This window comes from Mesocricetus auratus, unplaced genomic scaffold (genome assembly GCF_017639785.1).
Source record: "Mesocricetus auratus isolate SY011 unplaced genomic scaffold, BCM_Maur_2.0 Super-Scaffold_100010, whole genome shotgun sequence".
Taxonomy (NCBI): domain Eukaryota; kingdom Metazoa; phylum Chordata; class Mammalia; order Rodentia; family Cricetidae; genus Mesocricetus; species Mesocricetus auratus.
The window spans coordinates 85,551,118-85,567,848 of NW_024429194.1; the positions used below are offsets into that span (position 1 = coordinate 85,551,118).

The 16,731-nt window shown below is 57.5% G+C and overlaps 2 protein-coding genes across 5 annotated transcripts in view; both read left to right on the forward strand.

Annotated features, from left to right (window-relative positions):
* The window catches only part of Baiap2l2 (BAR/IMD domain containing adaptor protein 2 like 2), a 24,247-nt gene extending 14,428 nt beyond the window's left edge, over positions 1-9,819 (forward strand). For both annotated transcript variants that reach the window (XM_040754152.1, XM_040754153.1), the window contains exons 5-14: positions 805-876; positions 1,227-1,343; positions 1,883-2,029; positions 6,604-6,756; positions 7,032-7,170; positions 7,298-7,511; positions 8,296-8,418; positions 8,663-8,858; positions 9,192-9,235; positions 9,395-9,819. In XM_040754152.1, coding sequence (XP_040610086.1) covers positions 805-876; positions 1,227-1,343; positions 1,883-2,029; positions 6,604-6,756; positions 7,032-7,170; positions 7,298-7,511; positions 8,296-8,418; positions 8,663-8,858; positions 9,192-9,235; positions 9,395-9,470 — 1,281 coding nt within the window. In that variant the 3' untranslated portion in view covers positions 9,471-9,819. The remainder of the gene's footprint in view (positions 1-804; positions 877-1,226; positions 1,344-1,882; positions 2,030-6,603; positions 6,757-7,031; positions 7,171-7,297; positions 7,512-8,295; positions 8,419-8,662; positions 8,859-9,191; positions 9,236-9,394) is intronic.
* A 1,948-nt stretch (positions 9,820-11,767) lies between these two features.
* Positions 11,768-16,095, forward strand: Slc16a8 (solute carrier family 16 member 8). 3 transcript variants are annotated; one of them, XM_040754159.1, is made up of 4 exons: positions 11,768-12,312; positions 12,770-12,913; positions 13,149-13,931; positions 15,613-16,095. In XM_040754159.1, exons 1-4 carry the CDS (start codon positions 12,099-12,101, stop codon positions 15,933-15,935), a joined length of 1,464 nt encoding a protein of 487 aa, XP_040610093.1. In that variant the 5' UTR covers positions 11,768-12,098; the 3' UTR covers positions 15,936-16,095. The 3 variants fall into 3 exon arrangements, with proteins under 3 accessions (XP_040610093.1, XP_005067037.2, XP_040610092.1); XM_005066980.4 differs by lacking the exon at positions 11,768-12,312 and having other exon boundaries at positions 12,458-12,913; XM_040754158.1 differs by lacking the exons at positions 11,768-12,312; positions 13,149-13,931 and having other exon boundaries at positions 12,458-12,913.
* The last annotated feature ends 636 nt before the right edge of the window (positions 16,096-16,731 follow it).

Sequence of the window (16,731 nt, forward strand, 5' to 3'; positions counted from 1 at the left end):
GCCTTGTTCCCATGCAGCTAACACCCAATGGCTCAGGCTTGACTCTGCCCAGCATTGTCAGGGAATAGGGACGTGCCAGCACCCTACCCAGCCCATAGCATTAGAACTCACCAGGTTCTTAGAGAACATCTGGGGAAACTGAGGCCCAGAATGGGACAGCATCCAGTCCAAAGTCACAAAGCACATTGGAAGCAGACCGAGGACCCTCAGCTCAGCAGCTTCTCCTGCCCCTCCCCCAGGGGATGCTTGTGAGGGGCTCCCCTCTTGTCTCCCCCTTCCCAGGCCTCTGCAGCTCTGGACCCTTATGTAGGGCAGGCTCTGCCATGCTTTGGGGACCACCATTTCCCTCATACCCACTGCAGCTCCAGGGAACTATAGACAGGGAACTGTAGTGAATTCTTCCCCACGGCTGGGAGAGCAAAGGAGTGTGTGTGCATTTTAGAGACCATCGAGGGCTGTGGATTCTGCCTAGGGGGGCAGGAAGGGGCAGAGGCGCAGGAAAGCAGCTTTTGAGGATGGAGCAGAAGCTACAGGCAGAGAGAACAGAATGAATACACAGGGCCCAGACTGACTGAAAAAATGAGACCCAGGAGCCTTCAACACATTGACTCACAGATTCCAAGCCAGCTACCTGGTCAACTCTGCAATCTTCCTTCCGGCCGCACAACCTTATCATCCCCCTTTTCTCTGTTATGTGGGCCAGAGCCTGGTGTGCTAGGGATATGGTGGGCAGCATCGTAATAAAAAGTGGAGCTGTTGGGGTCCGAGGGCGTCCTGGTTACCCCCGGCCTGTGTTCCATTCAGGTGCAGACATTCCATGGAGACCTGCTCCAGCACATGGAGAAGAACAGCAAGCTGGACATGCAGTTCATCAAGGTGAGTCTGTGCCTCTGCCCCAGCCCCTCCCAGACAAGACACACGCATACACATACACACGCGCACGCTCGCGCACACACACACATGTACACACATGCGCACATGCACGCACACATGCACACTTGCACATGCACACTTACACATGCACGCACTTACATATGCACATGTGCACGCACACATGCATGCACACAAACACACAGGCACCCTTGCAAGAGAGGGCCACATAGCCCCAGGCATCCACCTACCCCAGGTTGCATACAGTCCCATCTGGGCCCCTCGGTTCCATGTCCACTACTCTGGGCCCTGGCCTCTTTAATGCTGGGATCCCATGTCTCTCTGACCTACCCCAGGATAGCTGCCAGCACTATGAAATTGAGTATCGTCACCGAGCAGTCAACCTGGAGAAGTGCATGTCTGAGCTGTGGCGCATGGAGCGCAAGAGGGACAAGAATGCAAGGGAGATGAAGGTGTGAAGGCTGAGCAGCTGGGGACAGGTCTCCAGGGAAACCCAGAACCCTTGTGAGCGCTTCCACACAAACTGATCCCAGCTGTGGAGAGCACAGCAGGAGAGAGTCACCAAAGGCCACCCTCAGCCCTTCCACTTCCCTCAGCCTCATCAAAAAAACGGGACCACTGTTGCTCTTGAATGGGTAGCAAAAAACGGGTCTACCCACAGCCTGCCTGAAAAGAGACATCCAGTCCCTGCCCAGGGCGCTCCCTGATGCCATCCCTGCCATCCCTTGGGTCTCTGGAACTCAAGCCCACTGTTTAACTTCTGAGTCCTGTCTCCTCTCCCCAGAATCTCCCTTCCAATAGAACCTCACTCATCCTCTGTTTCAGTAAGCCATTCTCCCTATGGCCACCTCTGCACTCCCCTGTGCGGGGTACCAGAGACAGGACATGGGCCAAAGGTGCAAACCACACATTCAGAGGAGGCCTGGAGAAGGGGCATCTGAGCCCGAACAGGGCTCAGACCCCCAGCCAGACCTTCTCCTTCTGCCTCCAGGAGAGCGTGAACCGGCTGCACGCACAGATGCAGGCCTTCGTGTCCGAGAGCAAGCGCGCAGCCGAGCTGGAAGAGAAGCGTCGCTACCGCTTCCTGGCTGAGAAGCACCTGCTGCTCTCTAACACCTTCCTGCAGTTCTTGGGCCGGGTGAGTGGGGCTGGGGAGAGCAGGCCACGCCCTCCTGCGTGGGGCTGGGGAGAGCAGGCCACGCCCTCCTGCGTCAGCTGTGAGCAAGAGGCAGGGACGCTCCTTCCCTCTCTCTTCCTTTCCTTTCTTCAGCTGAGTAGAAATTAATCTCACAACACTGTTTCTGTGTTCATTTGCATATATAATTAATTCATTATTTGTTTTGCATACATACACTTATTCATTCATATGCAAGTCATTTATTTAATGGATCAGAGGACAACTCTGTGTAGTTGGTTCTTTTTTATACTTTACTTGGCTTGCAGGGCTCAACTCAGATTATCAATCAGGCTTTTGCAGCAATCCCCTTTGCTAAGTGCTGTCCCCACCCCCTTTTCTTCTTCCTTCCTTCCTTCCTTCCTTCCTTCCTTCCTTCCTTCCTTCCTTCCTTCCTTCCTCCCTGTCTGTGCTGTCTTGCTTATCCTGGAACTCATATGTAGACCAGCCTGGCCTCAAACTCACAAGTGCTGGGATTAAAGGCACGTGCCACCACTGCCCAGCATCACCGTTTTTTTTTTTAAATGCTGAATGCATATGCCCACCCTTCATCCATTCAGTCCCAGGGCTGTTCAGTGATTAGATATTAATTGTGTCATCAAAGTGGACTATTTGAACCTCTGTGCTGTCTGCTAGAGCAGTCCGATTTTCTCAGTTCTCTTGGGTCTCTAATGGTTTTACTTTCTGCATTTAGTTGTTTTGCCCTTTGGGGTGTAAGACTATTAGGCCTTTCTCATAAAAATGTGTGTGTGTGTGTGTGTGTGTGTGTGTGTGTGTGTGTGTGTGCTTGATAGCTGTCTTAGTCAAATTTGAAGCTTTTAATTGCGCTGTGATGTTAGCGCATTCTTGTCTTTCTCCAAGCACGGGCTCCATTAACAGCATAGGCTGAGTTTTGGCTTTTGACCAGGTTGACCATCTGTGGTCATCATTACTATCTTTTTCTCTTCTTTCTTTATCCCCTTCTTTTTCCTCCCTCTGTCCTTCCTCCTACTCTCTTTCTTCTTGAGACAGGTTCTCCTATAGCCCACGTTGGCTTCTAACTCACTGTGTAACTGAGGACGACCTTTAACCTCTGACCCTCCTGCCTACCACATCCCACCATTCACCATGTGTGTGCGCTAGGGACTGAGCAGGTCTGTCTTCACACATGCAGACAGATACTCTGTCGATGGAGCTACCTCCTCAGTACACAGCCTGTGTCTGTCTTCTAAATGGGGATCCCACCGTCCCCATTCAAGCTGATGTCTGCTATACCTAGGGTGTGGCCGGCTAACTGGAAGGGTGAAGAGAATAAGGGGGAGGAGTTGTAGATTTTTTTCAAGGGGGTCTTCTCCCGAAGCCCCTTCCAGATGGGATAGGGGCCGGTAGTCCTTGGCCATGAAGAATTCAGTGACGCTCTGGGCATTGAAACCTTGTAGCCTTTGCTGGAGAAACTTGGTGAGACGGCTGAAAGGGCAGGGACCCAAGAGTCAAGTTAGCAGGAGCATAGTGATTGGGCCTGCCAAGGGGGCAGTCAGGTGCCCTTCCGGAAAGTACTGTCTGCCCTTTCTCTGTGTTTGATCTTTCTAATTGTTTAGCATGTTCTCAATAGGCCAGGTTGGTTCCCATGAAAACAGCGTTCTTCCCCCAGGAAGCACAGATGCACCCCCCTCTGTTGTCAGTCACTGAGTCTAGTTCTCTGCGCTTTTGGAGGACCACAGAAGCTAGGGGATCTATTTGATTTTGTAAGGTAATTATGCTTTTAATACCAAAGCAGGTTTTCCTTAACCTAATTGGTCAGCTGGCCGTGTTATAACTGTTGGAGCCCTGTCATCGATGCCTCTCTAGGGCCACCTGGGGAGTACTGAAGTAGCCTGGGGCTTCTCTTTCTTCTACTGCTATGATCAAGATGCTGATAAACGTCCCATCTCGAGAGCATCTAAGGCTAGCGCTAGCGTGAGGAAGACTGTGGCACATGGTCCTCCAGGGTAGCAACTGTTAAGTTCTATCCTGACATATAAAGCAAGGACCCTTTGATGCCTTGGGAACCAACTGGGTTCAATTTGGTTCTGGTCCTATACAACTGGCCTTGACTATTGTCTGAATCAGGGTTCTGGCTAAGCAGGGTTCATCTTTTGACTGGTTGGTTTGTGTTAGGCTGGGTATGCCTGCCCGGCAGTATGTGTCATTTGGCTGGCTCTCAAACAAATCCTGGAATTTTCCCCTGTCCCTGGACCTCGAGACATGACTGGAGTTTCCCACTGGAGCATTTTTTCAGAGGGGTATTGGGATTAAAGAAGGGTGACTGTGATCATGGGACCCCGATCCCAGGAGTGAGTTGGTGAGCTGGGGTGCCCAGGCATCTCACAATTGTCTGTAACTCCAGTTCCAGGGGATCCTACATCCATGGCAAAACACCAATGCACATAAAATTTAAAAAATAAAAAACCATCAAAATCCAAAATTTCGAATTGGGGCCAGCGATAGCCACTACTGAGGGGGTACTATGGCTATTGAGGGGTACTATGGCTATTGAGGGGTACTATGGCTATTGAGGGGTACTATGGCTATTGAGGGGTACTATGGCTATTGAGGGGTGCTATGGCTATTGAGGGGTACTATGGCTATTGAGGGGTACTATGGCTATTGAGGGGTACTATGGCTATTGAGGGGTACTATGGCTATTGAGGGGTGCTATGGCTATTGAGGGGTACTATGGCTATTGAGGGGTGCTATGGCTATTGAGGGGTACTATGGCTATTGAGGGGTGCTATGGCTATTGAGGGGTACTATGGCTATTGAGGGGTACTATGGCTATTGAGGGGTGCTATGGCTATTGAGGGGTGCTATGGCTATTGAGGGGTGCTATGGCTACATAATGCTAGGAGAGTGCTTGCCCTGGAGCTGAGTCCCTGCCCACCACCACGTGAGGTTTCCCATGTCCTGGGAAAACCTTGGTGGTGACCCATGACTAGCTTGGAACTTGCTATCCAGGACAGCCTCAAACTTGCAACCATCCTCCTGCTTCTGCCTCTTGAGTGCTGGGATTATATGAGACACCCCACGGGGGGCCACCCCTGCCCCTGACTTTAAACTCCTGATCCTCCTGCCTCCCGCTCCCCAGTAATGGGACTAAAGGCATATGGCACCACAACCCTGGTGACTTCTTCTTTCTTCTTCTTTTTAGTATTTATCTATTTGTGCATACATGCACCCTGGTGCATGTGTGGTCCGTGGGTTCTTGTCTCTCAGCTTGTCCAGACAGGGTCTCTTGTTACTACTGCTGCTGCGCCGTGTGCCCCAGGCCAGCTGGATGTAGGAGTGTTGGACTTACAGATGTGTGTCCTGCATCAGGCTTCCTGCTTGGGTCACCAGGCTTGAGCAGCTGGCCCGTTTACCCTGTGAGCCATCTTGTCTTGTCATCCAAGAATCCCCTTTCTGCCCCACCTGTATATTTCCAGATTCTTGACTGGTGTCTTCTCTGGCTTTGGGACCCCAGGTCCACTCTGCCTCTTCTTAGGTGCAGGTTACCGGGACTGGGCAGGGCTGAGAGAAGCTAAGTGCTGTCAGGCCAGCCTTGGTGTTTCAGGCCTAGCTAGGGGCTCTCAAATTGGGCAAAGGTCCCTCTAAACTAGACAGGCAGGGCTGGGGTGCCAGCAGTTCACTGACCCTGAAGCGTCTCTCTGAGTTCCTATACTAATTACTGACTGTAAGGAAACATGGCGTCCACTCAGGCCTGCTGGACCAGCTGCTCCTACAGTGTCAGGACCGTGGTCACTGCTGCAGGAAACAGTTCTGAAGGTGCAAGCTGCTGCTCTGTGGCTATGAGATCGTCACTGAGCTCTCTGACCCTCTTCAGTAACAGGGCCACCAGGAGATGCAAATGAGATAAAGACAGGTGTCCTCATTGCTTGATCTCTGCTTTATTGATTTTTTTGTTTTGTTTTGTTTTTCTCTGTGGCTTTGGAGGCTGTCCTGGAACTAGCTCTTGTAGACGAGGCTGGTCTCGAACTCTCAGAGATCTGCCTGCCTCTGCCTCCTCAGTGCTGGGACTAAAGGCATGTGCCACCATCTCCCGGCTATGATCTCTGCTTTATTTACTGAGGCAAAGCCTTGCTGCATCCAGAGCCAATGGTTGTCGGGCTCATCTAGCTAGCCAGTTTGCCCAGGATATCCCACAAGGCCTGGACACTTTGTTCTGTAAACTTCCCAGTTCGTCTTGTTTTATATAATAAAGCGTCCAGGTTGCTACGATTAGGACCATGGTGAAGGACCATGGTCCCCTGTGGAGTCCAGAGCCTGACTGTCAGGCCCACGGTTTCCTTGATAAGGAATGAGCCAGGGAAAGGTGGGCAGGCCTCAGATGGTGTGGTTAACCCCCACAGGTCTGGGCTGCACCCCACCCCACCCACCCCACCCCTCTGCCTCTGCAAGGAGCCTTTGCACACAGGAAAGGCAGGCTCCCAGATAAGGGGTGGTGTCTTAAGCAATCTCCAAGACGCGACACCTGTAGGGCCCCAGCATCTGTGAGCCACACTTGACCCAGTGTCTCTGGCCAGGCCCGGGGGATGCTACAGAACCGCGTGCTGCTGTGGAAGGAGCAGACCGAGGCCAGCCGCAGCCCGTCGCGTGCCCACTCCCCGGGGCTGCTGGGCGCAGCACTGGGGCCGCCCTACCCCTCGGGCCGCTTGACGCCCACCCGGCTGGACATGGTGAGGCCCTGGCCGCCCCCGCCGCCCTTCGCACCCCCGCCGCCCTTTGCGGGGCCCTGGGCACCGCCGCCCTGCGCCTGGAGCCCGCCGTCCCCCGCACCCCCGCTCTACGCTGCGCCCCTCGCGCCCTGGCGTCGGGGGATCGCCTCTGCGCCCCCGTGGTGGCCCCGCCGTGTCCCCAACCCTTACGCCGCCGACACCTGGGACTGGTACTGGGGACGGAGCTAGCGAGGCTCCGCCCCTCCCGCCCCACCCCCTGCCCTCTCCCCTCACAGCCCCCGAGGCCCCTGGGAGAGTATGGCTCCCCCCGCAGCCGGCATGGCTCCGGGTCCTACGGTCCAGAGCCCGCCGAGGCGAGGTCCGCGTCCCAGTTGGAGCCAGACCGCCGATCACTGCCCCGGACGCCGTCGGCCTGTGGGTATCCCACGCACAGAGGTGCAGGGGGTGGGCCAGGAAGGGGCTGGGGACTGGGTTGCAGCATGAGGGATGAAGGATAGACTGCTGGGAGAACTTTCACTCATACCCTCCCCCGACCCCGCAGCCTCGCTCTATGCTAGCAGCACCCAGCGCTCCCGGTCCAATTCCTTCGGCGAGCGCCTGGGCGGCGGGGGTGCCAGGAGAGTCCGCGCCCTGGTCTCCCACTCGGAGGGTGCCAACCACACGCTGCTGCGCTTCTCGGCTGGAGACGTTGTTGAGGTGCTGGTGCCCAAAGCTCAGAACGGCTGGCTCTATGGCAAGCTGGAGGGCTCGTCCGCGTGAGTGGAGCCCCCAGGCCTCCCTGTCCCCTTCTCCAATCCCCGTCCTGCCCCCACCCCATCAACTCAGCTGATCCTGGGGCTGAGAACCAAGTAGGGGCCTTGGAGAAGGGCACAGATGGGATGGGCAGCGGGCAAAGGGACTCAGAAAAACCTTCATGCCTTCTGGGCACCCCTCCGCGCCCTCTGCGCCGGAGCTGAGATCCCCGCAAGCACTGTACAGCTGCCAGCCCCGAGGAACTCAAACGGGCTGAGGAGGAGGAGGGAGAGCTAGACACCCCCGAGCCTCCACACAAACGGGACTCACAGACGGCTCGCAGACTCAGAGCCTGCTAAACACCACTGTCCACCCGCCTGCAGGGCGGAGGTCGGGGAAAGTGTCTCCTCACGGGGCACCGGTTGCTATGTCAGTCACTTTCGGGTGAGGAGTACTCTTTGAGGAACATTCTCCCAGCATCTGCTGCCCGTCCCCCGTCGGCCTTCTGAAAGATTAGGGGGTACCTGACCCGGTGGCTGCGGACCCTCATAACTGTGCCACTCGCTAGGCCAACTCCAAACTGGTGCCGACCCTGTGGACGGGGACATAACAGAGGGCCCGTGGCTGAGGGCCATCACTACCTGTCCCTGGTGGGACAGGAGGCACACGCCCTACTAAGCCTTGACTACCGGAAGCCACGTTGGTGGGGTGGGGCAGGCCGCTGTCTGTGGTGTCTTCAGAGCCCAGGCTGCCTGCAGCCCTCCTTACGAGGCCATGCTCAAGGGGCCATTGGTGTCCGCCCTACAGGAGTGGCTGGTTCCCTGAGGCCTATGTGAAACCTTTGGAGGAGATGCCAGTGAACCCCATGAACCCTGTAGCCCCCATGAACTCCACGGCCCCCATGAGCCCAAGGAACGAACTGCCTTCCAGGTACCTCAGCTGGGGTGGGGCGCCAAGGGTGTTCTGTCGGTCCCTCCAGGAAGCATCTATGAGACAATTGTCTTTTTTGGCCTCTGGAGAACTGTGGCCCGGATTTCCCACCTCCTAATGAAGGCTGTTGTGTAATTCTCTCTGCCTCCTGTTAGGGCTCCTTCACCGTCATCCCCCAGCCTCAGGCCCAGCAGGTGGGAGGGGGGCCCCAGACCTTCCTGCTCTCTCTGTCTCTCTGACTCAGGTCCTACCCGCTCCGGGGCAGCCACAGCCTTGAAGACCTCTTGGACAAGCCAGGCAACCCCGCAGCTGCATCAGACTACTGGGATAGCCAGTCTCGGTCCCGGAACCCGAGCCGTGCCCCCAGCCCCGTGCCCACACCCCTGTCCAGCAGCAGGCGGAGCAGTGTGGGCAGCATGGGGGCAGCCACCGATGTCAAGGTCAGCCCCACTGTCCTCAGCCTGGCCAGACCTACGGAGTCTCCCAGCAAGGGAGACCTTGGCCGTTCTTGGCGGGATGGGAGGCGGTGGCGGTGATGACAAAAGAGTGGGCTGGGGCCACGGGGTCGCCAGCCTTACCTTGCAGGGGCAGTCAGCCCCAGGCCATGGCGCTGTGCAAGGCCTAGAGCTTTCTCGGAAACCAGGCTTTGGGCTGCACTGTGTCCTCAAATCCCCGCCCTTCAGGGCCTCTGCCTCCCAGCCCTGTGCTCTCTTGGGGTGAGTGGTGGGACCCCACCTTCCTTTCGCCCCTGAACCTGCCCTCCCTTCGTGCAGAAACTCATGTCCTGGGAACAGCAACCCCCAGAGCTCTTTCCACGGTGAGTCCCAGGGCGCAGGAAGCCAGCCAGATGGGAGCCGGTGACTCGAATCGGGCGGGCGGGGCGGCGAGCAGCGGATGCTTGGCCAGCTACTCTCCCTAGACACACAGCCGGTGGGGAGGGGGGTCTGCCCCCCTTACCGTAGCCTATCCCCCACAGGGGTACAAATCCCTTTGCCACCGTGAAGCTGCGCCCCACTGTCACCAACGACCGCTCAGCACCCCTCATCCGCTGAGGCCGAGTCCTGCACCAGGGCCTGAGGTGGCCCAGCACACCTGCCCAGGGCTCTTCCCGCAGCAGCAGCAGCAGCAGCAGTGGATCCAAGATGCCAGGCGCTCGTACCCAGGGGACCATCCCTACCCCTCTGCCCGAAGTCCAAGAGCTCCCTGAGGGCTGGGCCTGCAACACGGAGCAGGGGGAAGGGGGCGGGGTCACAGAGCAGCTTTGGGGGCCCAAGACTCCCCAGGATCCAGCCTCCCAGCTTCTTCCCGCCTATGCCCCAAAGGCAAAGGCCTCCTCTTCCACCCCACGTCCCTGTTTAACTTTTGTAAATGATAAAAATAAAGAAAGTGGGCACAGTGGCAGTGGAGCTGTCTGATTTGCGGGCAGGGTGCGGCCTTGGAAGTGGGATCCTCTAGGGTTAATGGAGTCTCAGGTTGGTCTCCCCCTCCAGCCCTCAGGACTCTTTTTTTTTTAATCTAGGGCTGCACTAAGGCTCTCGCTGTCACCCCACCCCTCCCTGTCTCCAAATGGCATCCCAAAGAACGGTGCCTGCTCCCTTCACTGGGACACAGCACCCTTTGTTCCCGCCCCCCCCCCCAGCCAGGCTCGGGACTGGATTAGCCTTATCCACGGGAAGCCAGGAGCCCCTCCTGGAATGTGACCGGGGCTGGGGTGGGAGCAATGGCACAGAAGTGACTTGACAGGGCACCACTCTGCCCCCAGACCCAGATCACACACGCCCCCCCCCCCTGCAAGGCAGGGCTGGTGCCCCTGTCAGAAGCACCGAGAGGTGAAGGGGGTGAAGGGGGTCTCCTTGCTCTTGGCCCCACTATGTCAGCCCCTCTGGCTCACTTGTGCTCAACTCCCTTTCTGGTAAAGCCTCTTAGCAGGGGTGGGTGAGGGGACTCTAAGTCGCAGGCCTGGGGTAGGAGTTGAATTGCAGGAGCACAGTCTCAGTAGCCAGGGCTGTCTGAATCTGTACCTGCCAGCCTCAGGAACCTGGAAGCAGTCCCTCCCTCAGGCCTCAGGAGATGTGAGGCTGAACCCTAAATCCAGAGTCAAGTCCAGGTGAGTGTCTGGGGAGGGCTGCGGGCAGTTTCCTGTCCCTGTGTTCACAGGCATGTTGGGTGTGGGGAGGCAAGGAAAGTCAGAACCTGAAACTTCGGGAGGGCAGAGTCCCAGGTGTCCCTGGGGAGAGGTCCTGGGGGCAGAGCCCAGGGCCCCCACCCTCCTCACCTGTGGTGGATATAGTAGGACTTTGGGACCCCTGCCTAGAGATGGAGAGCCTAGGTTATGAAGTGCTGGGCTCGGGTCTCTCTTCCAGAGGCCCTTCTCTTCCCCAAGATTTCCAGCTGGTCTCCCAGTGCTCAATCAGCCATCCTACTGGTGGGGAAACTGAGGCTCAGCAGGGAGAGAGGGCCTGTCCAAGTTACAGGGCAAACTCCTTCCAGAACAGGCACAAGCTGAGCCGGGGCCAGGGTCCTGTTGATTTAATTATGACTCATTGCTGGTCACTGACAAGAGTCAAGAGCAAGAGAGGGCTCAGTGCAGCTGGCATCTGCCCCACTGGGTGATTGGATCATTTGTCCAAAAACCCAAATGTTCTCACAGATACTGACAGTCCTACTACACACACCCCACACAATACACAACACACAACACATATACACACACCACACACCACACACCACACCACACCACAAACACACACACCACACACCACACCACACACACACACACACCACACCACACACCACACCACACACACACACACCACACACCACACAACACACACCACACACACCACATATACACACACCACACAACACATATACACACACCACACACACCACATATACACACACCACACACACCACATATACACACACCACACAACACATATACACACACCACACAACACACACCACACACACCACATATACACACACCACACACCACATATACACACACCACACACACCACATATACACACACCACACACACCACATATACACACACCACACACCACATATACACACAACACACAACACACACCACACACACCACATATACACACACCACACAACACATATACACACACCACACACACCACATATACACACACCACACACACCACATATACACACACCACACCACACATATACACACACCACACACACCACACACACCACATATACACACACCACACAACACATATACACACACCACACACACCACATATACACACACCACATATACACACACCACACAACACATATACACACACCACACCACACATATACACACACCACACACACCACACACCACACACCACACACACACCTCAGGGTCCACAGTGGCTGCTGGGCTCTGGCACTCACTGGTCCTCTTCCCCTGTCATTACTAGGTCCCAGGAGGAGAAGAGTCCTAGTGGGGAGTCCTTGAAGTCAGGTCTATTCACCCATCACAGGCCTTTGCAGGAAGGTGGGAAGACTTGGGGCTGCCTCCCTTGCGGGATCTGTAACCCTGAAAGGGCTCAGGGGGCAGCCTGGGGCTGTTTCTCCTTGCAGGTCTCAGTCCTCTCCTCTGCAGCGCCCACCACTGCCTTTTGTGCCCCTCTTCCCCAGCAGAGGTAGAGGCAATGGGCACTGGCCACCCACGACGGGGTGCAGGCCCCCCAGATGGCGGCTGGGGTTGGGTGGTGCTGGGCGCCTGCTTCGTGATCACCGGCTTTGCCTACGGCTTCCCCAAGGCTGTGAGCGTCTTTTTCGGAGAGCTCAAGCATGACTTCGGTGCAGGCTACAGTGACACAGCCTGGGTGTCCTCCATCATGCTGGCCATGCTCTACGGCACAGGTCAGCACTCCTCCCAGAGCTCCTGGGGTCCAGCGTCTGGGGTAGGGGATCTACATCCTACAGAAGCACCACTGCCCCGCCCCCCCCTTGGGAGCATGTGGAAGCCTCAGCCCCAGAAAAGAGCAGGTAGGGCATATAGGTGGAAATGGAAACCCCCTCCCAATGCTGGCCTGGAGGGATTTCCTGCCAGCAAACCCACACTGGGCTGCGTTAACCTGGAGAAGCATCCCAGCTCCCCACAGCCCTGACGCTGGAGTTTTGAGAGGGTGGGGGCCTTCAGGAGGATGGCGTCTGGTGGGATTCAGAGACGAAGAGTGGAAGCCATCCTTTGGGCTGTGGAGGGGGCGTAAACACCCCTTCAGGGTCTTTCAGACCTCGGAGGTACAAAGCAGGGCCTGGCGCATTTTCTGGAGGGAAGGTTGGTCTAACCCGGGCGGTGACCCTGCTCTGCCCACAGGCCCCTTATCCAGCATCCTCGTGACGCGTTTTGGCTGTCGTCCAGTGATGCTGACTGGTGGGCTCCTGGCTTCTGCGGGCATGATCCTGGCTTCCTTTGCCTCGCGCCTGCTGGAGGTATACCTGACAGCTGGGGTGCTCACAGGTGAGGGCACCCATGTCTTCTCCCTGCAGGGATGTGGGTGGCATAACCCACACGTGGGTGCGGGTCGGGAGTCCCTGCCGCAAGTCTCTCGGTTCCCAGTTTCCCCCAAAGGGGTGCCTCCCTAAGTCCCCTGTCTCACCATCCCGGGTTGGTACTTATCCTCCCGGTCCCGGCCCAGCCTGGCCCTGCCGCTGAGGCCAGAAGGGGCACCCCAGCCGCGTCGCCTCGCCTGCAGGCCTGGGCCTGGCCCTCAACTTCCAGCCGTCGCTCATCATGCTGGGGCTCTACTTCGAGCGGCGACGGCCCCTGGCCAACGGGCTGGCAGCGGCGGGCAGCCCGGTGTTCCTGTCCACGCTGTCGCCGCTCGGCCAGCTGCTGGGGGAGCGCTTCGGCTGGCGCGGCGGCTTCCTGCTGTTCGGCGGCCTCCTGCTGCACTGCTGCGCCTGCGGGGCCGTCATGCGGCCGCCACCAGGGCCCCCGCCTCCACCGCGCCCGGACCCTGCGGAGGACCGCGCGCCCTCCGGTGGCCCGGCTCGCCGCCGCCTGCTGGACGTGGCGGTGTGCACCGACCGCGCCTTCCTGGTGTACGTGGTCACCAAGTTCCTGATGGCGCTTGGGCTTTTCGTGCCCCCCATCCTGCTGGTGAACTACGCCAAGGACGCGGGCGTGCCTGACGCGGAGGCTGCCTTCTTGTTGTCCATCGTGGGCTTCGTGGACATCGTGGCGCGGCCGGCGTGCGGTGCCCTGGCGGGCCTGGCACGCCTGCGACCCCATGTCCCATATCTCTTCAGTCTGGCCCTGCTGGCCAACGGGCTCACAGACCTGATCAGTGCGCGTGCGCGCTCCTATGGCACCCTCGTGGCTTTCTGCATCGCCTTCGGCCTCTCGTATGGCATGGTGGGCGCGCTTCAGTTCGAGGTGCTCATGGCGACCGTGGGTGCACCCCGCTTCCCCAGTGCGCTGGGCCTGGTACTGCTCGTGGAGGCCGTGGCGGTGCTCATAGGACCACCCTCTGCCGGTGCGCACTGTAGGAAGCATGGCTAAGCACGGGCGCTGTTGGTGGAAGGGAAGCCCTTTAGACAGAACTTCCAGAGTTGAGGGGAAGGCAGGCCCCCTTGCTGGAAAGCCTGGTTGGTGGACTCCCTCCATGGCTAGGTAACTCCTCCCCCAGCCAGGGACCACCCCCAGGGGGGTGAGGATGGAAAAGCCAGAGGTCGGTCTCAAGAAGAAATACACAAATTGCCATCTAGCCATCTAGCTAAGACGTCTTGGGCACACCAGCCTTCTCAAGCAGTTGGCACGAGGGTAGGGCCGAGGAGGGGGTTAGATTCGGAAGCTTAGCCTGAGTTGTGGGCCCGGATCTGCCCCTGGACCGAATATGTGTGGACATCAGTCCCCAGCCTGTAAAGCAGAACAGGGAACCAGCCCTGGCTAGGAACAGAGAAGCCGTGCTCCAGCACCTTTTCTGCCAGGTCCTCTGCCCATCCCGGCCATGCTCTGCAGGTGAAGGGGGGGGGAGGGGGGCGATGTGAAAGGAAGGGCGGGGAAAGTTATCAGTGAACAAGTGAGGCCTAAGATAAGGTGGAAAAGGTGGATCCTGGACACTGAGACCTTCCTGAGTTGTCTGATTATGCTGAGCAAGCAGGAGCCAGCCTTAAGTGAGCCACAGCTAGGCTTCAGGAGTGAATGGGAGAGGAGCCCAGGCGGCGACAGAGATGGAGTAAGCAGCCATCTTTCCTTCAGAGACAGCCAGATGGCAGAGTGTCCCAAGCAAGCTCTGTCTGCTTGCCTGACCCAGGGAAAAAGGCAAAGCCCCTGAACCAAAGTGTGGGTACCCTCTCTCAAGTCCACCACCCAGAAAGCCTCAAGGTTGGCCCACGCAGAAGCCCGGGGACCAGCTGCTGTTAGAGGGATCTAATAGGGAAGGAGTGCAGGCCCCATGATAAAGTGGGGGCTGAGTACCGCCAGACGGGGAAGGGACTGGGACATCTGGATAGGGTGAAGTTATAGTCACCAGGAAACTCCCTGAACATCACTGCCTGGCGCGGACACAGGAATACTCGTAAGAGTGAAGCCCACGGAAGAACAGGACAGTAGGGACTGGGATGTCGCTGTGGCAGATTATCATGTGCCTAGCATGTGTGGCGCCCTGGGTTCAGACCCCCAACACAAAACTAGAGATTCCCCTCTCCATACGGAGATAGTGCCCAGGAAAGGAACCTGGGCAATGAAAGGATATGAGGCCTCTTCCGGAGCACAGGCAGAGCCCCGTCCCCAGCCCGTGTCGAGGCGCCTCTCCAGCTCGGTTTGGATGGCTTGTAGCTCCTGATGAGGGTGCTGAGCCAAGTCCCTATAGACCAGATTATACAGAAAGAGTTGGGGAGCCCTTAGTCCTAGCCAGGGCTAAGTGGGGTTCACCCCACTGCAACCCTAACACCCACAAGCAGGCCAAGTCACTTGTGGGCAAGCATTGATGTGGAGAGGGAACCTTGTAAACTACAAAAGCATTACCTCCTCAGAAGCGTTAGATTGAGGCTCAGGGAGGAAAATGACACTTGGGACCCCACAAGAAAGGATCCATGTGGAGTTTTGCATTTGTAATCAGGAACAAAGATAGGGCATATGTGTGTCACCAGTGAGCCCCATCCAACTAGTGCAGAGGGGACCCTGACAGGTTGTGACACCTCCCCCCTCCCCAGGACGCCTGGTGGACGCCCTGAAGAACTATGAGATCATCTTCTACCTTGCTGGCTCTGAGGTGGCCTTGGCAGGAGTCTTCATGGCAGTTGCCACCTACTGTTGCCTGCGCTGCTCTAAGGATACCCCATCAGACCCAGCTGCCCAGGGAGGAGCCAGTGACACCGAGGATGTGGAGGCCGAGGGGGACTCGGAGCCAATGCCTGCCAGCACTGAGGAGCCTGGCAGTCTTGAGGCTTTGGAGATGCTGAGCCCAAGGGCGGGGTCTCCAGGACCAGAACCAGAGGTGGAGGCAGTGCCTGGGCTGGCTCACGAGTCTGTGTAGACATCAGGCCCGTGACCAGCGGGCACGAAGACACGGCTTCCCCTCTGAGGGCCTGGTACACGGGGAGGCAGCCTGGGGCACGCCACCTGCCAGGCTCTGTTTGTTCCCAGTGAAGCTGTTGGGGACTGACGAGGGCACACGATAAAGGTCTACAGAAAGACACTCTGCTCCTGTGTCTCTGCCAGGGCTTGGGCCCCCTGAACTAGGGGAGGGGTAAGAGCCATTGGAGCTCAGTAGGAATGGTGGGGGGAACCCCCAGGAGACCTAGGGGCTGGAGTGGATGCTGTATGCTGATGCACGCCTAGCCGCCATCTGCAGAAGCACAGGGTCAGGAGTGGAGACCAGAGTCAATCTCAGAGAGCATGGGAGCCAGGTGGTCAGCAGCAAAACCTCAGGGACTGTGGAGGTGTGCGCCCCTCACTGCCTGGAGCGGCCACCCCTCTAGAGAATCTCTAGTGACTGCCACTCCTGGAGGACACAGTTGTGGCTTTGTGGACAGTCCATCCATCAGTGGTCCTGGCACCTGCTCTCTACCCCAGGGGCTTGTGGCCCATGACCGCTCTCAGTCAGATTCTGCCTCCGCCACCCAAGCGCAGGATTCCAGATGCACACTGTCACTCGGAACACTTGCACTTTGCTCCATGTGAAGACCTTCCTGTCTCACTCCCAACTCTTCTAGCTAGACCTCAGCGGAGCCCCTCCCACCTACTGTTGCCAGCTGGGCCTCATTTTCCGTTCAAGGTTTGGGGAAATGCTCTGTGGCTCCCAGACTCCAGAAGGGATGGCATCTTATCTA

Excerpts from the sequence above, each read along its gene's own strand:
- Slc16a8 (XM_005066980.4), top strand. The coding sequence starts at position 12,475 with ATGCTGGCCTGGAGGGATTTCCTGCCAGCAAACCCACACTGGGCTGCG. Across the intron at positions 12,914-13,148 it reads GACAGCTGGGGTGCTCACAG|GCCTGGGCCTGGCCCTCAAC; the intron begins GTGAGGGCACCC and ends CCTCGCCTGCAG. Across the intron at positions 13,932-15,612 it reads CATAGGACCACCCTCTGCCG|GACGCCTGGTGGACGCCCTG; the intron begins GTGCGCACTGTA and ends CCCCCTCCCCAG.